The sequence below is a fragment of the Prorops nasuta genome, unplaced genomic scaffold (genome assembly GCF_024137725.1).
Source record: "Prorops nasuta isolate Cenicafe-Biocafe unplaced genomic scaffold, Cenicafe_Pnas_1.2 PNAS00020, whole genome shotgun sequence".
Classification (NCBI taxonomy): Eukaryota; Metazoa; Arthropoda; class Insecta; order Hymenoptera; family Bethylidae; genus Prorops; species Prorops nasuta.
The window spans coordinates 1,487,595-1,508,806 of record NW_027116817.1 but is presented as its reverse complement, the minus strand read 5'-3'; the positions used below and the strand labels follow the sequence as shown (position 1 = coordinate 1,508,806).

Genomic DNA, 21,212 nt, shown 5'->3' with positions numbered 1-21,212 from the left:
ATTTTTATCTCTCGATTGTTTGTACAAATGTTATGTAACACTGTTGCAGCTACAATGCATATGGTTACAAACATTAAATCAATATTTTCAAAATATTTTAACCTTCTAAACCTCTCTTTCAACCATCCAAATGCATTTTATATCACACGATTCGTATGGCAGAATGACGATAATTAAATAATTTTTGGTTTTCATTTAAATTACCATTATCTTTACATGGACTAATAAGCCAATGTAGGCATAGATATGCTGAATCACCTAAGAAGAAGTTTTCATTAAAAAAGCCTGTCATACCTTTAGTATACAAATACGACCTTTTAAGAAGTCTACTATCATGGATGAATCCTGGTTATCCACAAAAAAAAACCGATGAAACGTTTCCTGTGGTCGCAAACTCCTTGTATTAAAAGATTATAATAATCTTTTCTATTAAAGTATGCATAATGATGCTTAGAGTTTGGTTTTTATATATGAACGTGATATCCATCAATAGCTCTGACTACCCCTTTAATCCCTTGCATATTAACAAATTCTGATTGCACTTTATGTAAATATTGACCAGTGCAGTGGGCCATGTGATGTATTGTTTACTTTCAATTACGAAAAATGTAATAATTTTAGATATCACACGATGACAAGAGCTTTTTGTTACGTTAAATCTATCAGAACATTGCCAAAATGTTTCAGTATTACTAAGATACCACAAAGACATTAAAACTGCTGTTAGTGTACTTATTTTTTTTCTGTCAAATGTGTTTAGGTAAAATCAATTTATTATCAATCAAATCTGAAATTTATGCAATATATATATAAATACAAGTTCTTTTTATATAAATGTAAAATACACCAAATAATGAAATGGAAGCCTCTGTTTTTTAGGTATACTGCTTTCAGTTACCTAAATTTATTCACTGTATGCTCCATCATTCGTAAAATATTGCAATCAAGAATTTTTTTATTTTTACACATCCATATGATTTTATTATAATTTTCATTAACTATTTGATTTATATTTCTAAAATTGTATGCCCAAATTTACTTGCAATCCCTTTACTTTCAAGTATTTGCTTAGAGAAATTCATCTCTTTTTCTACCATTTTTTAAACTGTTACTCCCAATATCAACCTTGAAATATGACTCTTTTTCAGGCAAACTAGTGCCATTTATATTTTCCTTTAAATAATATAAACTAGGAAATATACCAATTAATGCAATAGAAGCCTCTCTTTTTTTAGATATACTGCTTTCAGTTTCCCAAATTTATTCACTGTATGTTCTATCACATGGAAAATATTAAAATCATGAATTCTTTTCATTGTTACATTTCGAGATGATTTTATAATTATATTTATTATTTATTTGACTAATATTTCAAAGATTTTATACCCAAAATTACCTGCAAGCCTTTCACTATCAAGAATTGGCTTACACTATTTTTCATTTCTCTACCTATTACTTAGGTTTAATGGGATCCCTCACGCGTGCTTTACCGACAGTACAAGTCAATAAACAATTAGTTTAATAAAATTCAAATGCGAATCAAATTGAACAATCGGGGGTTTGTAAGACAGTGTGCCAGTCCTAACGAGTCAAACGAACTTAAAAACACTCAAGGGCCATTCCACGTCAAAACAGACTGATTTCAGAGTACAACACCGATTTTTTTTTAATATATGTTAATATGTAAGAAAATAGAAGACTTTTGGCGCTAGTTTGAGTCAAAAATCTTTTTTCGTTTCGGAGATACGAGCTGTCAAATTTTGCAGTTTTACTGTTTTTGGTAAAAACACGTAATCTTTGAAAATTTATATCTCCTAAACGAATAAAGATAGAAGACTTTGGCTAGAACGAGTGTACTCAAAAAGAATCATACTTTATTAGAAAAATATAAAAAATAGTTTGTTTTAATTGGTTAAAACTATTAACAATTAAAATAAACATTTGAATTAACAAATGTGTTGTCATGCTTTGACAATTATAAAAAAATATCAGGAATGTTCCTTGGAATGTCCTCTACAAAGAAAAAAATTAAAACGCGTATACTCTCTTGGTGTTCATAGTGAAAAAAAAAAAATTTATCACGACGCGCACGGCCAGAAGCGTCGTTCGAGCGGCGTAAACCGGTGAGGCGCATGCGTAACTGAGCGCGACTAGTCGTTACATGTCGGAATCCATCAATCTATGAATAATGCGAGCTCATAACATGTTTTAATTGTTTGTTTATGTTTTGAAAACTATTATAAATTAACAATATATTTATTATTATTCTGCTTTATAAGCAGTCGTTATTTATTTACAAAATAATTAGAAATAAGACATTTGAACATGGCATTGAATATACAAATTATACATATACTAATTTATATTTACATATTTTATTAAATTATGGCAGAAGAAAATATTATGAATATGAAATTTCTGTACTGAAAATATTTAACAAACTTTTACAATTGTATAATTATCTGATTGAGGAAAAGCTTTAATTTGTAATTGTGTCTTTGAATTTATCGTTAAAAATGCACGATAATTTCTAGTTCCTTTAACTATTTTCACTTTTCAAAAAAATTTCGTACAAAGTGTTTTAATAAGCATTAAAATAATTTAAACGAGATTTTTTTGAAAAGTGAAAATAGTTAAAGGAACTAGAAATTATCATGCATATTTAACGATAGATTCAAAGACACAATTACAAATTAAAGCTTTTCCTCAATCTGATAATTATACAATTGTAAAAGTTTGTTAAATATTTTCAGTACAGAAATTTCATATTCATAATATTTTCTTCTGCCATAATTTAATAAAATATGTAAATATAAATTAGTATATAATTTGTATATTCAATGCCATGTTCAAATGTCTTATTTCTAATTATTTTGTAAATAAATAACGACTGCTTATAAAGCAGAATAATAATAAATATATTGTTAATTTATAATAGTTATCAAAACATAAACAAACAATTAAAACATGTTATGAGCTCGCATTATTCATAGATTGATGGATTCCGACATGTAACGACTAGTCGCGCTCAGTTACGCATGCGCCTCACCGGTTTACGCCGCTTGAACGACGCTTCTGGCCGTGCGCGTCGTGATAAATTTTTTTTTTTCACTATGAACACCAAGAGAGTATAAGCGTTTTAATTTTTTTCTTTGTAGAGGACATTCCAAGGAACATTCCTGATATTTTTTTATAATTGTCAGAGCATGACAACACATTTGTTAATTCAAATGTTTATTTTAATTGTTAATAGTTTTAACCAATTAAAACAAACTATTTTTTTATATTTTTCTAATAAAGTATGATTCTTTTTGAGTACACTCGTTCTAGCCAAAGTCTTCTATCTTTATTCGTTTAGGAGATATAAATTTTCAAAGATTACGTGTTTTTACCAAAAACAGTAAAACTGCAAAGTTTGACAGCTCGTATCTCCGAAACGAAAAAAGATTTTTGACTCAAACTAGCGCCAAAAGTCTTCTATTTTCTTATATATTAACATATATTAAAAAAAAAATCGGTGTTGTACTCTGAAATCTGTCTGTTTTGACGTGGAATGGCCCTCAAATTAGTTGAAAAATAACGCTGTACCATTGTGCCGCGTTCTTGAAGAGAGGTTACTTTTGGTTATTTCCACTTCAAGAACGCGAGACAGTGGTACAGCGTTATTCTTCATCCGATTTGAGTTTTTTAAGCTCGATTGACTCGTTAGAATTGGCACCTTGTCATAAAGAAACCCGTTTTTGCAATTTGCTTCACATTTGACTTTTATTAAACGAATTGTTTATTGACTTGTACTGTCGGTAAAGCATGAGTGAGGGATCCCGTTAACGGGATCCCTCAAGCCCTCTGTAGCCAACATTACGGAACGAAAAACGAGGGAGAATTATCCAGCGCTATTTTTCGACCGATTTCAATGTTTTTGAGCTTATTGGAATCGTTAGGGCTCGCACCTTTGTCATAAATAAAGCCGTATTTTCCAAAAAACGTAAAAAATAAATAAAATTGTTTAAAAATTCGCATTACTAATATTTTTAAACGCAAAACAAATTGAAAAATCGGACTGCTTTATGACGAGGTGCCAGACATAACGACTGCAACAAGCTCAAAAACATTGAAATCGGTTGAGAAATAGAGCCGCACCATTGTCCCGCGTTTTGCCGTAATTTCAGGTCTTCAAGCGTCACTGATTCGTTCATTCTGCAATTTATTTCGAGCAAAGTAAAAATGCACCAACAAGTTGGGTGGCATCATTGAATAGAGCGTGAAAAGGGGAGACGCTTTTATATTTTCATAATTTTGCAACGATTCTTTTGGTCATTACAACGCGAACTGTAAAAAGATGCATACTCGAAGTAAATTAAATTGGCTTCCCCTCTCCCCTCTGCAGCTTGTTGCCTCGTCCAGCGTATGTACACTAGCATAGTAGGTCTACATACATACGTGTACGACTGTGTTAGTGACTCGTGAGTGTACTGTAAATAAACACACATGGCGTTTACCATGTATGTATGTGGGTCTTATTTTCAATCGCGAAATTGCCCTTCTAAATTTATTACATTGCACCTTCTACAAGCTTTATAAGATTAAGAAATACTCATAGCAGCATGTACATTATCGAGAGCTTCTAATGTAATTTTTCAAGGTGCAATCGTACTTTTATTTGTTCCGAAATAAACTGCAGAATGAACGAGTCAGGACGCTTGAAGACCTGAAATTACGGCAAAACGCGGGACAATGGTACAGGCATATTTCTCAATAGAATTTCATGAGACTAGTCATAACTAAAGCCATTCTTCATGTAGATTGTCCTAAAGAGCTCGCATTTTCGATAAAGCTTATAGTTTTCAAGTTATGAACGATTGAAGATGGACGTGCGCAACAGCTCATCTACGCCAGAGAAGAAATATGTATTTGTGCGCCGTGCAACTTCAATCGTTCATACCTGAAAAACTATAAGCTTGATCGAAAATGCGATCTCTTTAGGACAATCTACATGAAGAATGGCTTTAATTATTACTAGTCTCATCAAATTCTGTTGAAAAATACGACTGTACAATTGTCCCGCGTTTCGCCGTATGCCTTATATTTCAAGTATTACGAAATCTCCCTTTCTACAATTTTATTTCAAAATGATAATTGCATTTTTAGCAATTTCATTATATCGGCAAGATGAAATGTTTTCAACATTATTTTAGCGGTATTAATATGTATATAGCTACAGATAGGGGAATAGCGTAAATATGAGGAAAGCTTCGCAGTAAGTTTCGATGCTGGAGTGGGAGAACACGTTAGCGTGAGCCGCGAGAAGGGTGGAAGCCTAGCTTTTTTCCTAAAAATTTTTGGTTTTCGTCCACCTCAAAAACACGGGACAATGGTACGGCTCTATTTCTCAACCGATTTCAATGTTTTTGGGCTTGTTGGAATCGTTAGGTCTGGCACCTCATCATAAAGAAGCCCGATTTTTTTATTTGTTTTGCGATTAAATATTATGAATGCGAATTTTTAGACAATTTGATTTTTTTCTCATTTCTTGGAAAATAAGGCTTTTTTATGACAAGGTGCGAGTCCCAACGGTTCCAATAAGACCAAAGTCATTAAAATCGGTCGAAAAATAACGCTGGACAATTCTCCCTCGTTTTTCGGTCCGTAATGTTGGCTACAGAGGGCTTGAGGGATCCCGTTAACTCTCAACATTAACTTTGAATTATGCATCTTTCTATAGCAAAATGGTATATTATTTCTGACTTCTTTTATTTAATATAAAGTATGAAATATACCAATTATTTCAATAGAAGCCTCTGTTTTTTAGGCATACTGCTTTGTATTTCCTAGATTTATCTATTAACGTATGCCTTTCACATATTGAAGTGTGGAATTTGAATAAAATGATGGTGTTTATACAGGATGTATCAGCAATGATGCTTTTAATATTAACCACATATTCTTGAGCATAAACTAAGACGAAAAGTCCTATAAGTACTATAAGATCCGGAAAAGCATCATTGCTGAGATAAATCAATTTTAAACCGATAAATCAGGACTTTGATTCAACGGAAAAATTACTTTACTTTCACTTTCGTTGACAGTTCCCCTTCAAAAAACAAAAGAAGTTTGTACTTCTCTGACGCGCGCGCGCGCCGTCCGTAATTTCATAAATTGCGTATACACACACGCACGCAACTACGCCGATTATTAATATTACCTCATAATGTTTTACGTTCCTGATCCTGGTGCTGATGAAATTCATTTTCTGCCTATTTTTAAAATAATCTTCGATAGCACCCATTTTGTTGAAAAGTCTAGAGAATAATACGTCGTTATTCGTAGATTAATTTTCAAGTCGTTTTATCATTTCGGTGACGCTACATATAAATTGCTCTAAGGTAGTCCAAAAATTATTATTATATTAAAAAATCGCTATTATAAGAAATTGTATTTTTTTCCTGTTTTTAGAAATCTTACTGTTTTATCAGATAGAGGAGTTTGCTGAATCATTGAAAAAGCAAAATGACTCGAAAATTGGTTTCCACGTAAAGCCAGTCTTTTCTAGAAATTTCGGTCTAAGCCGAGCGCCTGAAGGATTGCTTTAAAATTAATGACCCTTTTTTCACTTGATGAAAGGACAAGCTACAGAATTAAGAATAATTTTTTGTTAATGCTGTACATATATTATTATTCATAGTCTTTGCACGCTCTTAAGTACAAAAAGATTTCAAAGATTAATTAGTAAATGCTTATGCTTTTCTCCTCACTTTATTACGATTTGCTAGATGAATTGTAAAATATTTATTTTTGGTGACCATATCAACTTCTAGTCACTATAAACTAGAATCTGACCTAGCAATTGGCGAATTTTACTGGCAAGTCCATTTAGGCAAACACTGTGCAAAAAGTACTACATAAAACGACAAAAACTTTGGGCAATCTACGGCATAAAGAAAAATTATTTTTAATTTTTTTGTTTGCCCTTCATAAAATGAAAAAATGGCTAATTTATTCTTAAAGGTATCCCTCAAATTTTCCACTTAGATTGAAATTTCTAGTGGACTATGGCCTTACTTGAAAATCTATTTTCGAGTCATTTTGCTTTTCTAATGATGCAGCAAACTGCTCTATCTCATAAAACAGAAAAAATACAATTTTTCATAATAGCTTTTATGAAAAAATACTTATTTTTTTACTACTTTAGAGCAGTTTATCCCACATAGCACACGATGTTAAATGTATATTAATTTTATTTCCATAATATGAAATATATATACAGGAGGTATACTGTATATGATATAAACATGCGTTTTTAAATATATATCTATGTATGTTTGTGTATGTTATATATATGTGCAAATAAAATAGAAAAATTCATAAACATATACAGAAATGCAATGAATATAGTATATATATACAAGGAAAAATAGAAATTTATATACTCAGATGTATATACTATAAAGTTCGAAATGATCTCCAAAGACGTATATTCACTCTTGTCCAAAAATTGAATATTATATGTACGTACAAAGAAAACTTGCTATGCATATACATAAATGTATATATTATAAAGTTCGAAATGATCTCCAAAGACGTATATTCACTTTTGTCCAAAAAATGTATATCGTATATACGTACAAAAAGAACTTGCTATGCATATACATAAATGTATATATTATAAAGTTCGAAATGATCTTCAAACACGTATATTCACTTTTGTCCAAAAAATGTATATCGTATGTACGTACAAATAAAATTGCTATGTATATATACAAATGTATATATTATAAAGTTCGAAATGATCTCCAAAGACGTATATTCACTTTTGTCCAAAAAATGTATATCGTATACAGGGTGTAACGAAACGACCGCCTTTTCTCGTAACTGGAGGTTCGGGGTGACCATCCAAATGCACGTGTAAAATTTTGTTCGAATCGTTCAAGGGGTTTAAAAGTTATTTCCATTTAAAACTCACCCTTTTTCGGTCCTTTTCGAACGACTTTAACTGTGCATAATAAAGTGGAGAAAGTGAAAAAACAATTGACGAACACCCCACTAGAATGTAAAAATTATCGATCGCGCGCGATAATACATTTGCTATTTATTTCATTAATTTGGCTATTAGATTAATTTTAAAAATAGCAAAATCCTTTTCATTACAATTCCAAATCAATTCAATACAAGTATCATTGACTGAATTGATGGAAAGAGGGAGAAGATAGAATGAAAAGGAAAGTATCAAAAGCTAAGATGTCACGCGACCGCACTGATAATTTAATAGGAAACACATCAAGGCATTTTCTTTCTACAAACGAAGGTAAAAAGAATTATTTAAAATCAATTCATTGATGATCGAAAAAATTAAACTTACCCATTATTGTTCTCCAAGTTCCTTTACACCGAAGTTTTTGAAAAAGCTTCAAACTGGCTCCTCGATGATTTCCAGAATGCACACTTTCATTGATTTTGCATTTAAGAACTCGCGAATTTAAGCAAATTAGGTGTTAACCTACGTTTCTTCAAAACACCGGTTAATTTGACACTTTTTGAACTGTTTGAAGTAGGCTGGAAAGAGAGACACAGAGAGATAGAATAATCAATCATTCGTTTCGACCACTCTTAATCACCCTACTTCAAACAGTTCAAAAGTGTCAAATTCACCAGTGTTTTGAAGAAACGTAGGTTAATACCTAATTTGTTTAAATTCACAAGTTTTTAAATGCAAAATCAGTGATAGTGTGCTTTCTGGAAATCATCGAGGAGCCAGTTTTAAGGTTTTTCAAAAACTTCGATTTAAAGGAACTTGCAGAACATTTAATGGGGGAGTTTAGTTTTCTCCTTCATCAATGTATTGATTTTGAATCATTCCCTTTAGCTTCGTTAGTAGAAAGAGAATGCCCTCATGCATTGTCTATTAAGTTATCATTGCGCTCGCGCGATATCTTAGCTTTTGATACTTTCCTTTACATTGCGTCAACTCGCTCTTTCCATCAAATCAGTCAATGATGCTTGTACTGAATTGAATTGGAATTGTAATATAAAGGATTTTGCTATTTTTAAAATTAATCTAATAGCCAGATTAAAGAAATAAATAGCAAAAGTATTACCATACGCGATCGATAATTTTTACATTCTAGCTGGGTGCTCATCAATAGTTTTTCACTTTCTCCACTTTCCATAATGCAGTTAAAGTTGTTCGAAAAGGACTGAAAAAGGGTGATTTTTAAATAGAAATAACTTTTAAACCTCTTGAACGATTCGAACGAAATTTTACACGTGCACTCAGTTTGTCACCCCGAACCTCCAGTTACGAGAAAAGGCGGTCGTTTCGTTACACCCTGTATACGTACAAAAAGAACTTGCTATGCATATACATAAATGTATATATTATAAAGTTCGAAATGATCTTCAAACACGTATATTCACTTTTGTCCAAAAAATGTATATCGTATGTACGTACAAAAAAAATTGCTATGTATATATATAAATGTATATATTATAAAGTTCGAAATGATCTCCAAAAACGTATATTCACTCTTGGTCAGAAAATAAATATAGCATGTATGTACAAAAAAAACTTGGTATGCATATACGCAAATCTATATATTATAAAATTCAAAATAATTTCCAAACATATATATATATATTTTTACATTTTATCTAAAAACGTAAGTTTCTGTTTCTGTTGTGCACTTTTTTATGTCGCCACACGTATAGAAAGAGAAATATTGTTGAAATATTCTTTTTTGTACCAAAATTTTATAAAAAAATTATTTAATAACGTTAAATAATATTTAAATGGATTCTTAACAATTTCAGCATAGTTATTTAGACTTTTAAAATATATGTAGTCAATACAAATATGCATTAGCATCAAATTAGTAATAGCGCAGTAGGCTGATCGGCAGGTTCGTAAACCTAATATCATATACATAGATATTTTCAACCTTCTATATATATATATACATAAAGCTATGTATTACCAACTTTGATAATATATACAATTTCGCTATTGGTTGCTGTGCCGAACATTGGTCACGTGAGATTAGCCGTTGAAGCTTTTTGCTATGCTGGGAATTTTTCCCTCAAGAGTTGCTATGCCAGTGTCTACATTTAGTGTTTACAAAATAAGAGGTAAAAAAAACGGAAGCCTAAAAACATTAGTGTACTCATAGCATTGGATCTACATTCTAAGTTAACGCACAGCACGGTGCACAGTTCACTATAAGTAACGGCGATACAAACAAGTAAATTATTAAAGTGCAGTCAACATTTTTAAGTGCAATTACGACTGAACGTGGGAATATTCAATTAAGTATACAGTTTATTAATATATATAACTTAAATGTAATCTATGAGCAATATTATGATTTTTAGTTTAATTTCAGATATAAGCTTCAGAGGAAATAGAGACACCTTGAGAGTTCGTGAAAATTACTAGCGTTTTAACAGCATAATTATTAAAATAATTTTCAACAGATTAAAAAGACAAATTGATGTGATTGGCAAATTGAGGAATAGATATAAGAAGAAACTCAAGGAAAGAAAGAGACAATCGCGCATTTCGTGGACATTGAGTAAGCTCTAATAAATTGGAATAAAGCTGGTGACTTGAGAATATATATTTTCTACTGCATGCTGACAAACAAAAATCTGTAAGTACTGCTCTGGTTATTGTAACACTTGTAAATACTTATTTCTGAAAAGTGGGAAAAGAATAAAACCATCTCTGCTTAAAAAGTAATAATTACATTCGAAAGTTGTTAAAGAATATTGTCATTCAACTCAAATATTAACCATAGTAAGCTTTCAACACATGTCAATTTTTCCTTTATGTACAAAGTATATTTTTATATGGCTGAATACATTTAGAAAAGCTTGTTGATCATTCTCCATAACAATAATTCTATGGCAGATAATTAAAATGTCTTCTTATAATTCATATTAGGTACACTAACCCTTGCTACATATGTAATTCTTGCTTCGCAGCTGGTATATGTTCTTAATTTTATTACGTATTTGCACAGTAGATTTGTACTATTTTATTACTGATAATTAAACTTAGATATTTGTTGGTAAAGGATTGCTACGCAGAAACCAGATTCAAATGTAATTTTTGCTTCGTAGCTACTATTTGTTATAAATCTTAAAATATTGTACAGTGCAATAGTTCTAAAATGATTACAGAGTTATCAATAAAGTGAAATAAAAAAGTTATAAATTTAAGCTCTTAGAACTTCTATTACTGATTGTTATTTGAATGATTTACTTGGTTATCCAAATTTAGTGTGTAAATGCTAATTTTAGGTCTATTATTTTCTTCGCAGTCATTAATCTTCTTCTTTACTTATAATATAATAAATTTTCATTCAAACAAAAATTATACCTACAATTAATTTCTATGCACTAAATTTCGATTACTAAATTATTCATTCGAATAAGTATCAGTGATAAAAGTTCATAAGAGCATAAATTAATAATTTGTCTATCTCATTTTATTCATTAATCTGAAATCATATTACAACTATTATACCGTACAGTATATTTAAAGATTTGTAACAGATACTGACTACGAAGCAAGAATTATGTCTGCATCTGGTGTCTGCATAGCAATCCTTTACCAAGTAATATCTAATTTTAATTATCAGTAATAAAATGGTACTAGAGCTTCAAATAAGTATTGTTTTTTTTTATTTTTATCATTATTTTAAGATTGTTCTAAAATAAGATAAAGGGCGTACAGCTTTTACAATAAATATTATAGAAAAGCCTGAGATTATGAATCTATTTCTATTAGATGTTTATAAATTAATATAAATAGAAGAGTGGTTAAAAACGTAAGAAAATAAAATACTTTTGGCAAATACTTTATATTGATTGATTCTGTATAAATTTACAACTAGATTTGAAGAATGAAGAATTGAAGCGTTGCATATATACTAAAATATTAGTGCTATTATGTATAATATAGTATTTAATATATATATATATATATATATATATACTAAATTTCTCTTGTATATTGTGGGATTATTCTTTAATATACAAAGGTTTATTTCTTATCTTTCAGTTTCGATTTCTGAATATATCTGTTTTCTTCATTCTGTTTTATTTTTTTTTACTTAGAGTTTCATGCAAGTAAGGTCTACGTTTATCACTTAAAGGAAAAAAAGAAAGTAAAGGATTATACATTTTAAATTGGTTGGTCGAATGCATAATTTGTAAAATATGGAAACCGTAAGATGGAGAAAGAAATTGTTGTTAAAGAAAGCCAAGAAGAGATATCAGCGGTCACTAATCGCTGCAAATGCTAATGAGTTCAGAAAAAAAACAAATTTAGATTTGAGTGTACAATTATTAGACAATTCAGTATAGCTGCACAGTATTCTCCCACTTCATCATTAATCACACTAACTGATAATCCAAATGAACATAGCGACCATAGCAACGAAAGAAGTCTTGATTTGGAATTGTTAACAATTGAAAACTGTAGTAATGCAATTAACACAAATCATTTCAATGAGCTGCTATCTGAGTGGGCAATAGAAAATAACGTAAACCACTCGACTTTAAGAAAGCTTTTAAATCTTTTACGTAATGTACCAGTAAATCGAAATGAGTTGCCTATGGATCCACGAACATTATTAAAAACACCTAGAAAAATAAATATAAAACGAATGGGTGGCGGTAGCTATTATTATTTTGGAATCGCTAATTCTCTAAATGCTTTATTATTGAAACACCAGATGCACGTAGATGAAATAAATGAAATCGCTGTAGCAGCAAATGTAGACGGGCTTCCTATATCAAAAAGTACCAACAGTTCTTTCTGGCCCATATTGTGTTCAGTAAAAAATATACCTAATTTGAAAGGAAAAGTATTTTTAGTAGCTATATATCACGGAGAACAGAAGCCGGATAGTAATGAACTGTTACATGATTTTGTAGAAGAGTGTAGGAATTTAACGGAATACGGAATGTTGTTAAATACTGTATTATATAAATTTAAGCTTTTAATGTTAATTTGTGATACACCTGCCAAATCCTATATTTTAAAAGTAAAAGGACATAACGGATATTTTTCATGTACAAAATGTACTTTGGAAGGTGATATGTACAACAGTGTACTTTGTTTTACCGAAACACAAAATCTGATTAAAAGAACTGATGCTTCCTTTAGAAATAAAGAGCAAGAAGAATATCATACTGGAGATACAATTTTATTAAATATACCTAATTTTGATATTATTAATGGAGTACCTATTGATTACATGCATACCCTTCTGTTAGGAGGAGTTAAGAGATTACTGTGTAATGCACGTTATGGATGGATTTTTGGTAAACCTCCGTACAAACTACGTGCTCAAAGTATCATTGTTGCGACCAGAAAATTATTAGCTCTTAAACAACACATTCCTCTAGAATTTGCGCGAAAAACGCGTTCATTAGTGGAATGTAAGAGATACAAAGCAACTGAATTTAGATTATTCTTATTATATACAGGTCCAATTATTTTGAAGGTGTACTATCGAAAAGAATGTACAACAATTTTTTAACTCTAAGTGCTGCAAGTATAATAATGATTCATCCTGAATACTCAAAAAGTGAAAGACATATTTCATATGCACATAAACTAATGGAACGTTTTATTACACAATCGATTAATATTTATGGCCCTGATTTTGTGTCGCATAATATACACAGCTATTTACATTTAATAGATTGCGTTAAGACGTACGGTTCTTTAGAAAATACAAGTGCATTTGAATTTGAAAATTATATGCAGAAAATTAAAAAAATAGTCAAGAAATGCGATCAACCTTTACAACAAGTAGTAAAACGTACTATAGAGCAACAACGTAGTACATTAAAAGTTAATGATATTAGTGACAATAATGCTATAAAAATTCAAATAAGACATTTCAAAGGACCCTTAATAGACGGATGTCATTGTCCGCAATACAAACAATTGAAACATTCAAATTTTTGTATTAATATATCAAGAATAGCTGACAGATTTGTAATGCTTAATGATAAGACAATTGTAGAAGTAAAACATATTGCATTCTGTGATAATTTGAACGATTATGTAATACTTGGATATAAATATAAGAGATGTTCAAATTTTTATAAGAGCCCATGCTCTTCATCATCAATTGGCATCCATCTTATTCAAAAGGAAGCGAACCAGATGATCAAATGGGATATTAATATGATATCTAGAAAAATGATGATTTTACCTTATAAAAATGAATTAATTGGTTTTCCTCTTTTACACTCTTAATTTATTTCAAATTAAGATACTTAGCTATAAATGGCGTTGTAAGTATAAGAGAATCTCTATTTATATTTTACTTTTTCTCTTTCAGAGAAAATACTATTTTTTTTATAGTATAATGTCTTGGGTCGTACTAAAATTTAATAATAATACTGTGGATGCAGTACCCTCAAGTTGGTACAATTGCAATGCACGAAAATGTTCATGGCCTCATAAATCAACAATTACTGAATTACATAAATATATAGAAGACCGAGTCGAACCTTATAAGTCTTGGAAACAATATCGAGCAGAACTCTTAGGCCTGTATGGTAAAGTTATATTATTATTATTATTTTTTTAATGGAATTATAACATTGTAATAAATTTATGATCAGATGATCTAGCCACTGCTGATAAAAAGGCTGAAAAAGCTAGGACTACGGACAAATTGTCTTCAACGGATGATGGATTTATAAAATCGAGCAAATTACTTTAAGTAAGAGAGGAGTTAAATCTTCATCAGATGAGAGCGCGAGCTTCGATGGAAGTGATCTATCAGTTATAGGTAAATATCTAATACTATTCAATAATCTTTATGCAACTATTATATTTCATTTATTTGTAGATTCTAATTCAGATAAAGATGTTGAATCTTCGCGTAAGCGAAATGCAACGTTGAACGTTGAAAAGGAGGTAGGAAGGTTAAATAGAAAATTGCAATCGTCGGATAATAATGATCAAGTGCAGCATGTAATATGTAAATAAATAAGATTATACCTTTATTTAAATTAAAGTAAATTAAAATCATCTTTTTATGTCTTTTAAATAAGTGTTGCAGAAACAGTTATTAAAGGAAATTAATTTGGTACACATTAAAATGGATACATTGAATGAAACAATTAATGTAATTCTTGAAAATATGAAGAGGGGTACAGCTTCTACAGTAAATATTATAGAAAAGCCTGAGATTATGAATCTATTTCCATTAGACGACGATAAATTAGTAAAAGTAGAAGAGTGGTTAGAAACTGGTGAAAATAAAAAACTTTTGGTAAATACTTTATATTGATTGAAATTGTATAAATTGAAAACTATATGATTAAACTCTGTAATGCAACAATATTTTATAGATTGAAGAATTGAAGCGTTTAGGTGGCCAACACTATAAGGACATTGTAAAACGTCTTATGTACACAATATTTACAAATGAATTAGGAATGCAATATTCATGGGAAGGAAAAAAAGGCAAAAAAATTTTTAAAGATTTGAGAATTGCATCTGTTATATTAGGTAAATAAAAACTTAAACATATTAATTTACATTATTATCAGTTTTTATTTAAAAATATAACATTCTTTTTTACCGAAACATTTAAGAAGAATGTTAATACTCAAAATAATACAGAATTCGAGGCCATTGAGATAATTAAAGCTTGGCTAGTACGTGCGAAAGATCGCTATAAGAATAGAAATAATGTTGAAAAGGAAAATGAGGATGTTAACGTACCAAGTGATTTATAAAGTGATGTATTTTTAATCAACAAATGTTCGACGCGTAATTATGTCAAATCTTTATTTTCCGTTGATTAGTCAGTTAGTTGATATTTCATTTCGTATGCTACTTTAAATACTTCTGAATAACACATTAATATTATGGGCCGATGTACTTTTGATATATAATGCTTGCTTCATTTTTAACTCATAAGAGTGGTATTAAACACTTTTTTCAATGTGCCCTAGAAAGCATCTTGCTCGGAGCTTACTAATCTGGGATTGTTTCCACAAAGCAGTGTTTTCTAATGGTTCCGATTTTTATTTCTTATACTTGCAAACAAAACAAATGAAGTTAGTTAATTCTTTAAATTTAAATTGAGAAATGTAAAAAAATGATTAAAAATTTTTTTTAATAAGAGCCCTGGCGGTGATGCTGCGTAAGAGTAAATTTAAACATAATTAAAATAGCAATAATTGTGTCTTTAAGAACAACATTTTTATTTTTTATAATTTCGCTATTACTTTTTTCTTTTTTCGATAAATATATTACGTAAAATGGAACAACTTTTTTCAATGTACCCTTAGCAAGCACCTTGCTTGTAACTTGATATTCTGGTGAAATTAAAATTAAAAATTATATAAATTATAATTTTATAATAAAATATATATCCGTTACAGTTTAATAATTTTATAAATTTATTTACCACATTTGTATAAATAGGATAGGTTATTATAAACTGCATAGGATATGTAGAAAAGGTAGACAACAGAATACATGGAAAGGGATTAGCTTGTAAGAACAGAATTATTGAAAACTATTATTTAATAATTTCTAAAAATAGATAAGCTTTCGATTTCAGGTAAGCTTTTGCTCTTCACTACAAATTCTTTTTGCTTAAACTAACAGAATCTGTAGTAAAGAGTAAAAATTTACCTTGAATCGAAAGCGTTTCGATTTTTAGAAATTTTTAAATAATAGCTTTCAACAATTTTGTTCTTACAATCTTAATCCCTTTCCCAGTATTTCACGTAGTTTACCATATTTTATATCCCATGTATGTTTATTCAATGTACGTAGTAGATACATATGTGAAACAATGTGCATATATTCTATGTACATTATATGTCCAAATACACATGAGAAGTACGCAATCTGCATGTCCATGTGTATATGCATAGTTGCAATCAATGTACATTTTTTAAATCTTATATGAATATCCATATTATATGCAGTATATTCATATACATACATGAAATGCAAGTACTATGTATGTTGGATATAATATACATTGCATATACACATTCACATTATATGTACGTATTTTGAGCCACCACTGGTGTCACCTTAACAAGTTCAATGAATGTCCATGGGATGTAAATTAAAGATTTAAGTATATACATAAAATATTCAATATTCATAGATGTATAAACTATGTATATATCTAATGTATATAGTTGTGCTATATGGGAGCGTCACCGAAAAGATAAAACGACTTGAAAATTAATCTACGAATAACGACGTATTATTCTCCAGGCTTTTCAACAAAATGGGTGCTATCGAAGATTATTTTAAAAATAGGCAGAAAATGAATTTCATCAGCACCAGGATCAGGAACGTAAAACATTATGAGGTAATATTAATAATCGGCGTAGTTGCGTGCATGTGTGTATTATATGCGTGTACGAAAATACGGATAGACAGAGAAGTATAAACTTCTTTTGTTTTTTGAAGGGGAATTGTCAACGAAAATGAAAGTAAAGTAATTTTTTCGTTGAATTAAAGCCCTGATTTATGGGTTTAAAATTGATTTATCTCAGTAATGATGCTTTTCCGGACCATATGGTATATTAATTTTCGACTTAGTTTAGTCTCAAGAATATGTGGTTAAAATTAAAAGCATTATTGCTGATACACCCTGTATATATATATATATCTAACAGACAATTAAATTACTGGATTCCATGAACCGATTTTGATGTTCGTGAGCTAAAATGAAAGCTTGTTCAAAACCATTTTATGAAAAACTTTACTCAAATCATAACAACGGATTATTCACGGAGATAAATCGCTTTGAAAATTGGGACGGCCAAATTAGATGTATAAGAGAAGTAGTGCCTCGACGGCGGTAAATACATGTCTTTATCCACTTTTATATGTACTAGCCGTCGAAACACTACCGTGTCTCTTGATAGTGGATACACTAAAATGCACAACCATAATTACACCAAAATATAGGCATACTCAGATCCGTGCTAGGTAAAGTTACACACACATTTAGGGTTATGGTAGGGGAGTGGTTGGAATTATATAAAATATTTAATATATTTTAATGTACTGTGATATACATACGTGCAAAGTAGAGTACCATCCTTTAATGTTTCATAAAAATTATCCATGTTGCCACTTGTGTTTATATTTTTGTCAGTAATTGTTTTGATCCATTCCAAACTTTCTTGTGCCAATTCTTCACTATATTTACTGTTTATCTGTAATAAGAAAAGTATACTATTACTAATAATATTGTAAGTAATACATATACTAGAGAAGCGTGGATCAAGTTGTAAAAATTGTCAGAAACACGTGCATAATTTGAAATTTATTTATAATTCTTTGTGATAGCCATTTTTATTCAACATCAATTATCCGTTTATGTAATACAAAGGCAAATAATTAATTGCAGTCATACCTTAAATACATTTCCATTCTTCCGGTCAAATAAAACGACTGTAACCCGTTTCAGCCGAAAATGCTACTCTCGGAATACTGGTCTTGCAAATCTTAAAACTAATGTTATAGGATTTAGAAAAATTTGACAGATACATAATTTAAAAGCTTGAAACCTGCCCTTTCCGATGGTAAAATTGAAATTGTTATAAAATATTGCTAATTAAGAGAAAACGTCGTTTAAACATAAAACAAGTATGATTTTTTTTCTTTTTTCTTAAATCGAGTTTTTAAAGAATTTTCCTTCAGCAATTGATTTGGAACATTTTCAACCGGTAGAACAAATGTTTGAAGTTAATGAATACACATTTCAAAAATTGATTTTAAGCTTTAGTATTTTAAAAATGGTGTTCAAACCGCAAAATTGTTGCCAATACATTCATGAATTTCTTACTCAACAACTATGAACTTATCAACATATTACCAAGAGAGAAAAAGTTCTTAAAATCTTGCAAAAAATGCACCAGATTTTTTTTAAACTTTTTTTTCGTCTAATAGCAAAATTTTTGTAAAATCGAAAAATTGCTCAAAATGATTTTAAAAAATTTTTATTTATACTTTAATTAATTTTGAAAGTAATTTAACCTTGAACGTTTTCTCGCTTCATTCATTATCAATGTATACTGTTTGATTTTCTATTTTTGCACTTTAGAAGTGCTAGAAATTAAGCCCCAGATTATTTTTCATCTGCAATGGAACAATTTTTTCTACCTAATAATTCTTTTCTGCAGTGCCTGCAGTGGGACTCTCTACGGAACCATTCTTAATTTTATACTTATTTATACATTCATCAAAATTTCAAATTTTTTGCATATTTGATATTAGAGAGTTCATTTTATCTCAGTTTCTACCTGTATTTGCTACACAGAAATTTCCATTTTTTAGATTTGAATTTGGCCCGATGGCACGGAATTGTTTTCGATAGTAGACACTCAAAGTCAACGATCTATTAAAATATATCATTACTTTTATTCATTATTGTCTACGGATATTGTTACAAATTATTTACTGAAAATCTGATTTCTTAAACAATGGAAAAATGCCCCCACAAAAAGAAATCAGTAAAAACATCTAAAAAAAAGACGAATCTGAATCAACTCAAGATGAGGATTAAGATAAGGATGATGAGTATGTAATAATACATAGCTAATGCAGACAACTCAGGTTCTGATGGAAATTCTGATTGAGATGATTAAAATTCTGAATCTGACATTTCATTTCCTAATGTATCATACAAATCTAGTTTTCTTAATTATATAGGAGATTAGAAAAAGTTAGAACCAAATCATGATTTTTCATGGAGTAATGGAGAAAGGGTTTACTTAGGGAATCTAGATGAGCAATTACTTTTGAGTAATGAGATACAAAGGTAATTATCCTTAACCCATTAACGTCCAAAATGTCAAAATTTCTTGCACGTTTTCAAAGTGATTTTTTCCTATGTAATTGGCGTTGAAAAAATTCTTGAACCGCATATTCTGATGTAAAATTGCATGCTCTTTCAGAATCCGTTGCCAGAATCATGATAAAACTCACAGGAAAAGAGATATGCTCGATTGAAACATAAAAAACACCTAAATTTTCGAAAAAAAAAATGTTTAGGATTTTTTTTCGAAGTGTTACGGTGAAGATATCACCTTGCGACCGTGATCAAAGGTGATCATGGGAGTTGAAGTTTAACAGGGAATTTTTTTGTTGACCTTGAACCATCGCTTCTTTACAAAATGGCGGAAAAAACGAATTTTTTTTTCAATCTTCATCAACTTTTTTCTCAAAATCTGTGGTCTTTAGAAAAAAATTCATAAAAACAAAAATGCCTTAGAATCGCTCGAGGAACATTCTCAAATTTTTTCAGAATTTTTTGAGACAATTTTTGAAAATTCCATTTCACAAGTTTCCCGGAAAATCAAAAATTGTCTCAAAAAATTCTGAAAAAATTTGAGAATGTTCCTCGAGCGATTCTAAGGCATTTTTGTTTTTATGAATTTTTTTCTAAAGACCATAGATTTCGAGAAAAAAGTTGATGAAGATTGAAAAAAAAAATTCGTTTTTTCCGCCATTTTGTAAAGAAGCGATGGTTCAAGGTCAACAAAACAATTTCCCTGTTAAACTTCAACTCCCATGATCACCTTTGATCACGGTCGCAAGGTGATATCTTCACCGTAACACTTCGAAAAAAAATCCTAAAAATTTTTTTTTTCGAAAATTTAGGTGTTTTTTATGTTTCAATCGAGCATATCTCTTTTCCTGTGAGTTTTATCATGATTCTGGCAACGGATTCTGAAAGAGCATGCAATTTTACATCAGAATATGTGGTTCAAGAAGTTTTTCAACGCCAATTACATAGGAAAAAATCACTTGAAAACGTGCAAGAAATTTTGACATTTTGGACGTTAATGGGTTAATGTCACCTGCAGAATTATTTGAGCTTTCTTCGTCTTTAGAAATAAAAAGTTATACCATTAAAGTTTGTGAATAAAAACGGATTCGATTCATCTATCTAAGAATCGAAAACTTTTGTAGGGATATTGTTGCTATCGTCATACAACATACGAAATAATCAAAGAGAGTATTGGGAAAAGTACTCTCTCGTCATGTACTGTGCTGTTTCTTCAGCGATGAGTCGCGATAGGTTTATTGAAATAAACTCTAAAATAAAATATTCAAAATCTCACGATAAAAATAATGATTACAAAGTTTGGAAACTTCGCAACATTTTTGAATTGAAAAAAAATATTTAAAAATTTGT

The 21,212-nt window shown here is 29.9% G+C and overlaps 1 protein-coding gene across 2 annotated transcripts in view; it reads right to left on the bottom strand.

The window, feature by feature from the left end:
• Chd64 (calponin 3) overlaps positions 1-21,212 on the bottom strand; it is a 115,479-nt gene that overhangs the window by 48,988 nt on the left and 45,279 nt on the right. For both annotated transcript variants that reach the window (XM_066739265.1, XM_066739266.1), the window contains one exon: positions 18,089-18,225. In XM_066739265.1, coding sequence (XP_066595362.1) covers positions 18,089-18,225 — 137 coding nt within the window. The remainder of the gene's footprint in view (positions 1-18,088; positions 18,226-21,212) is intronic.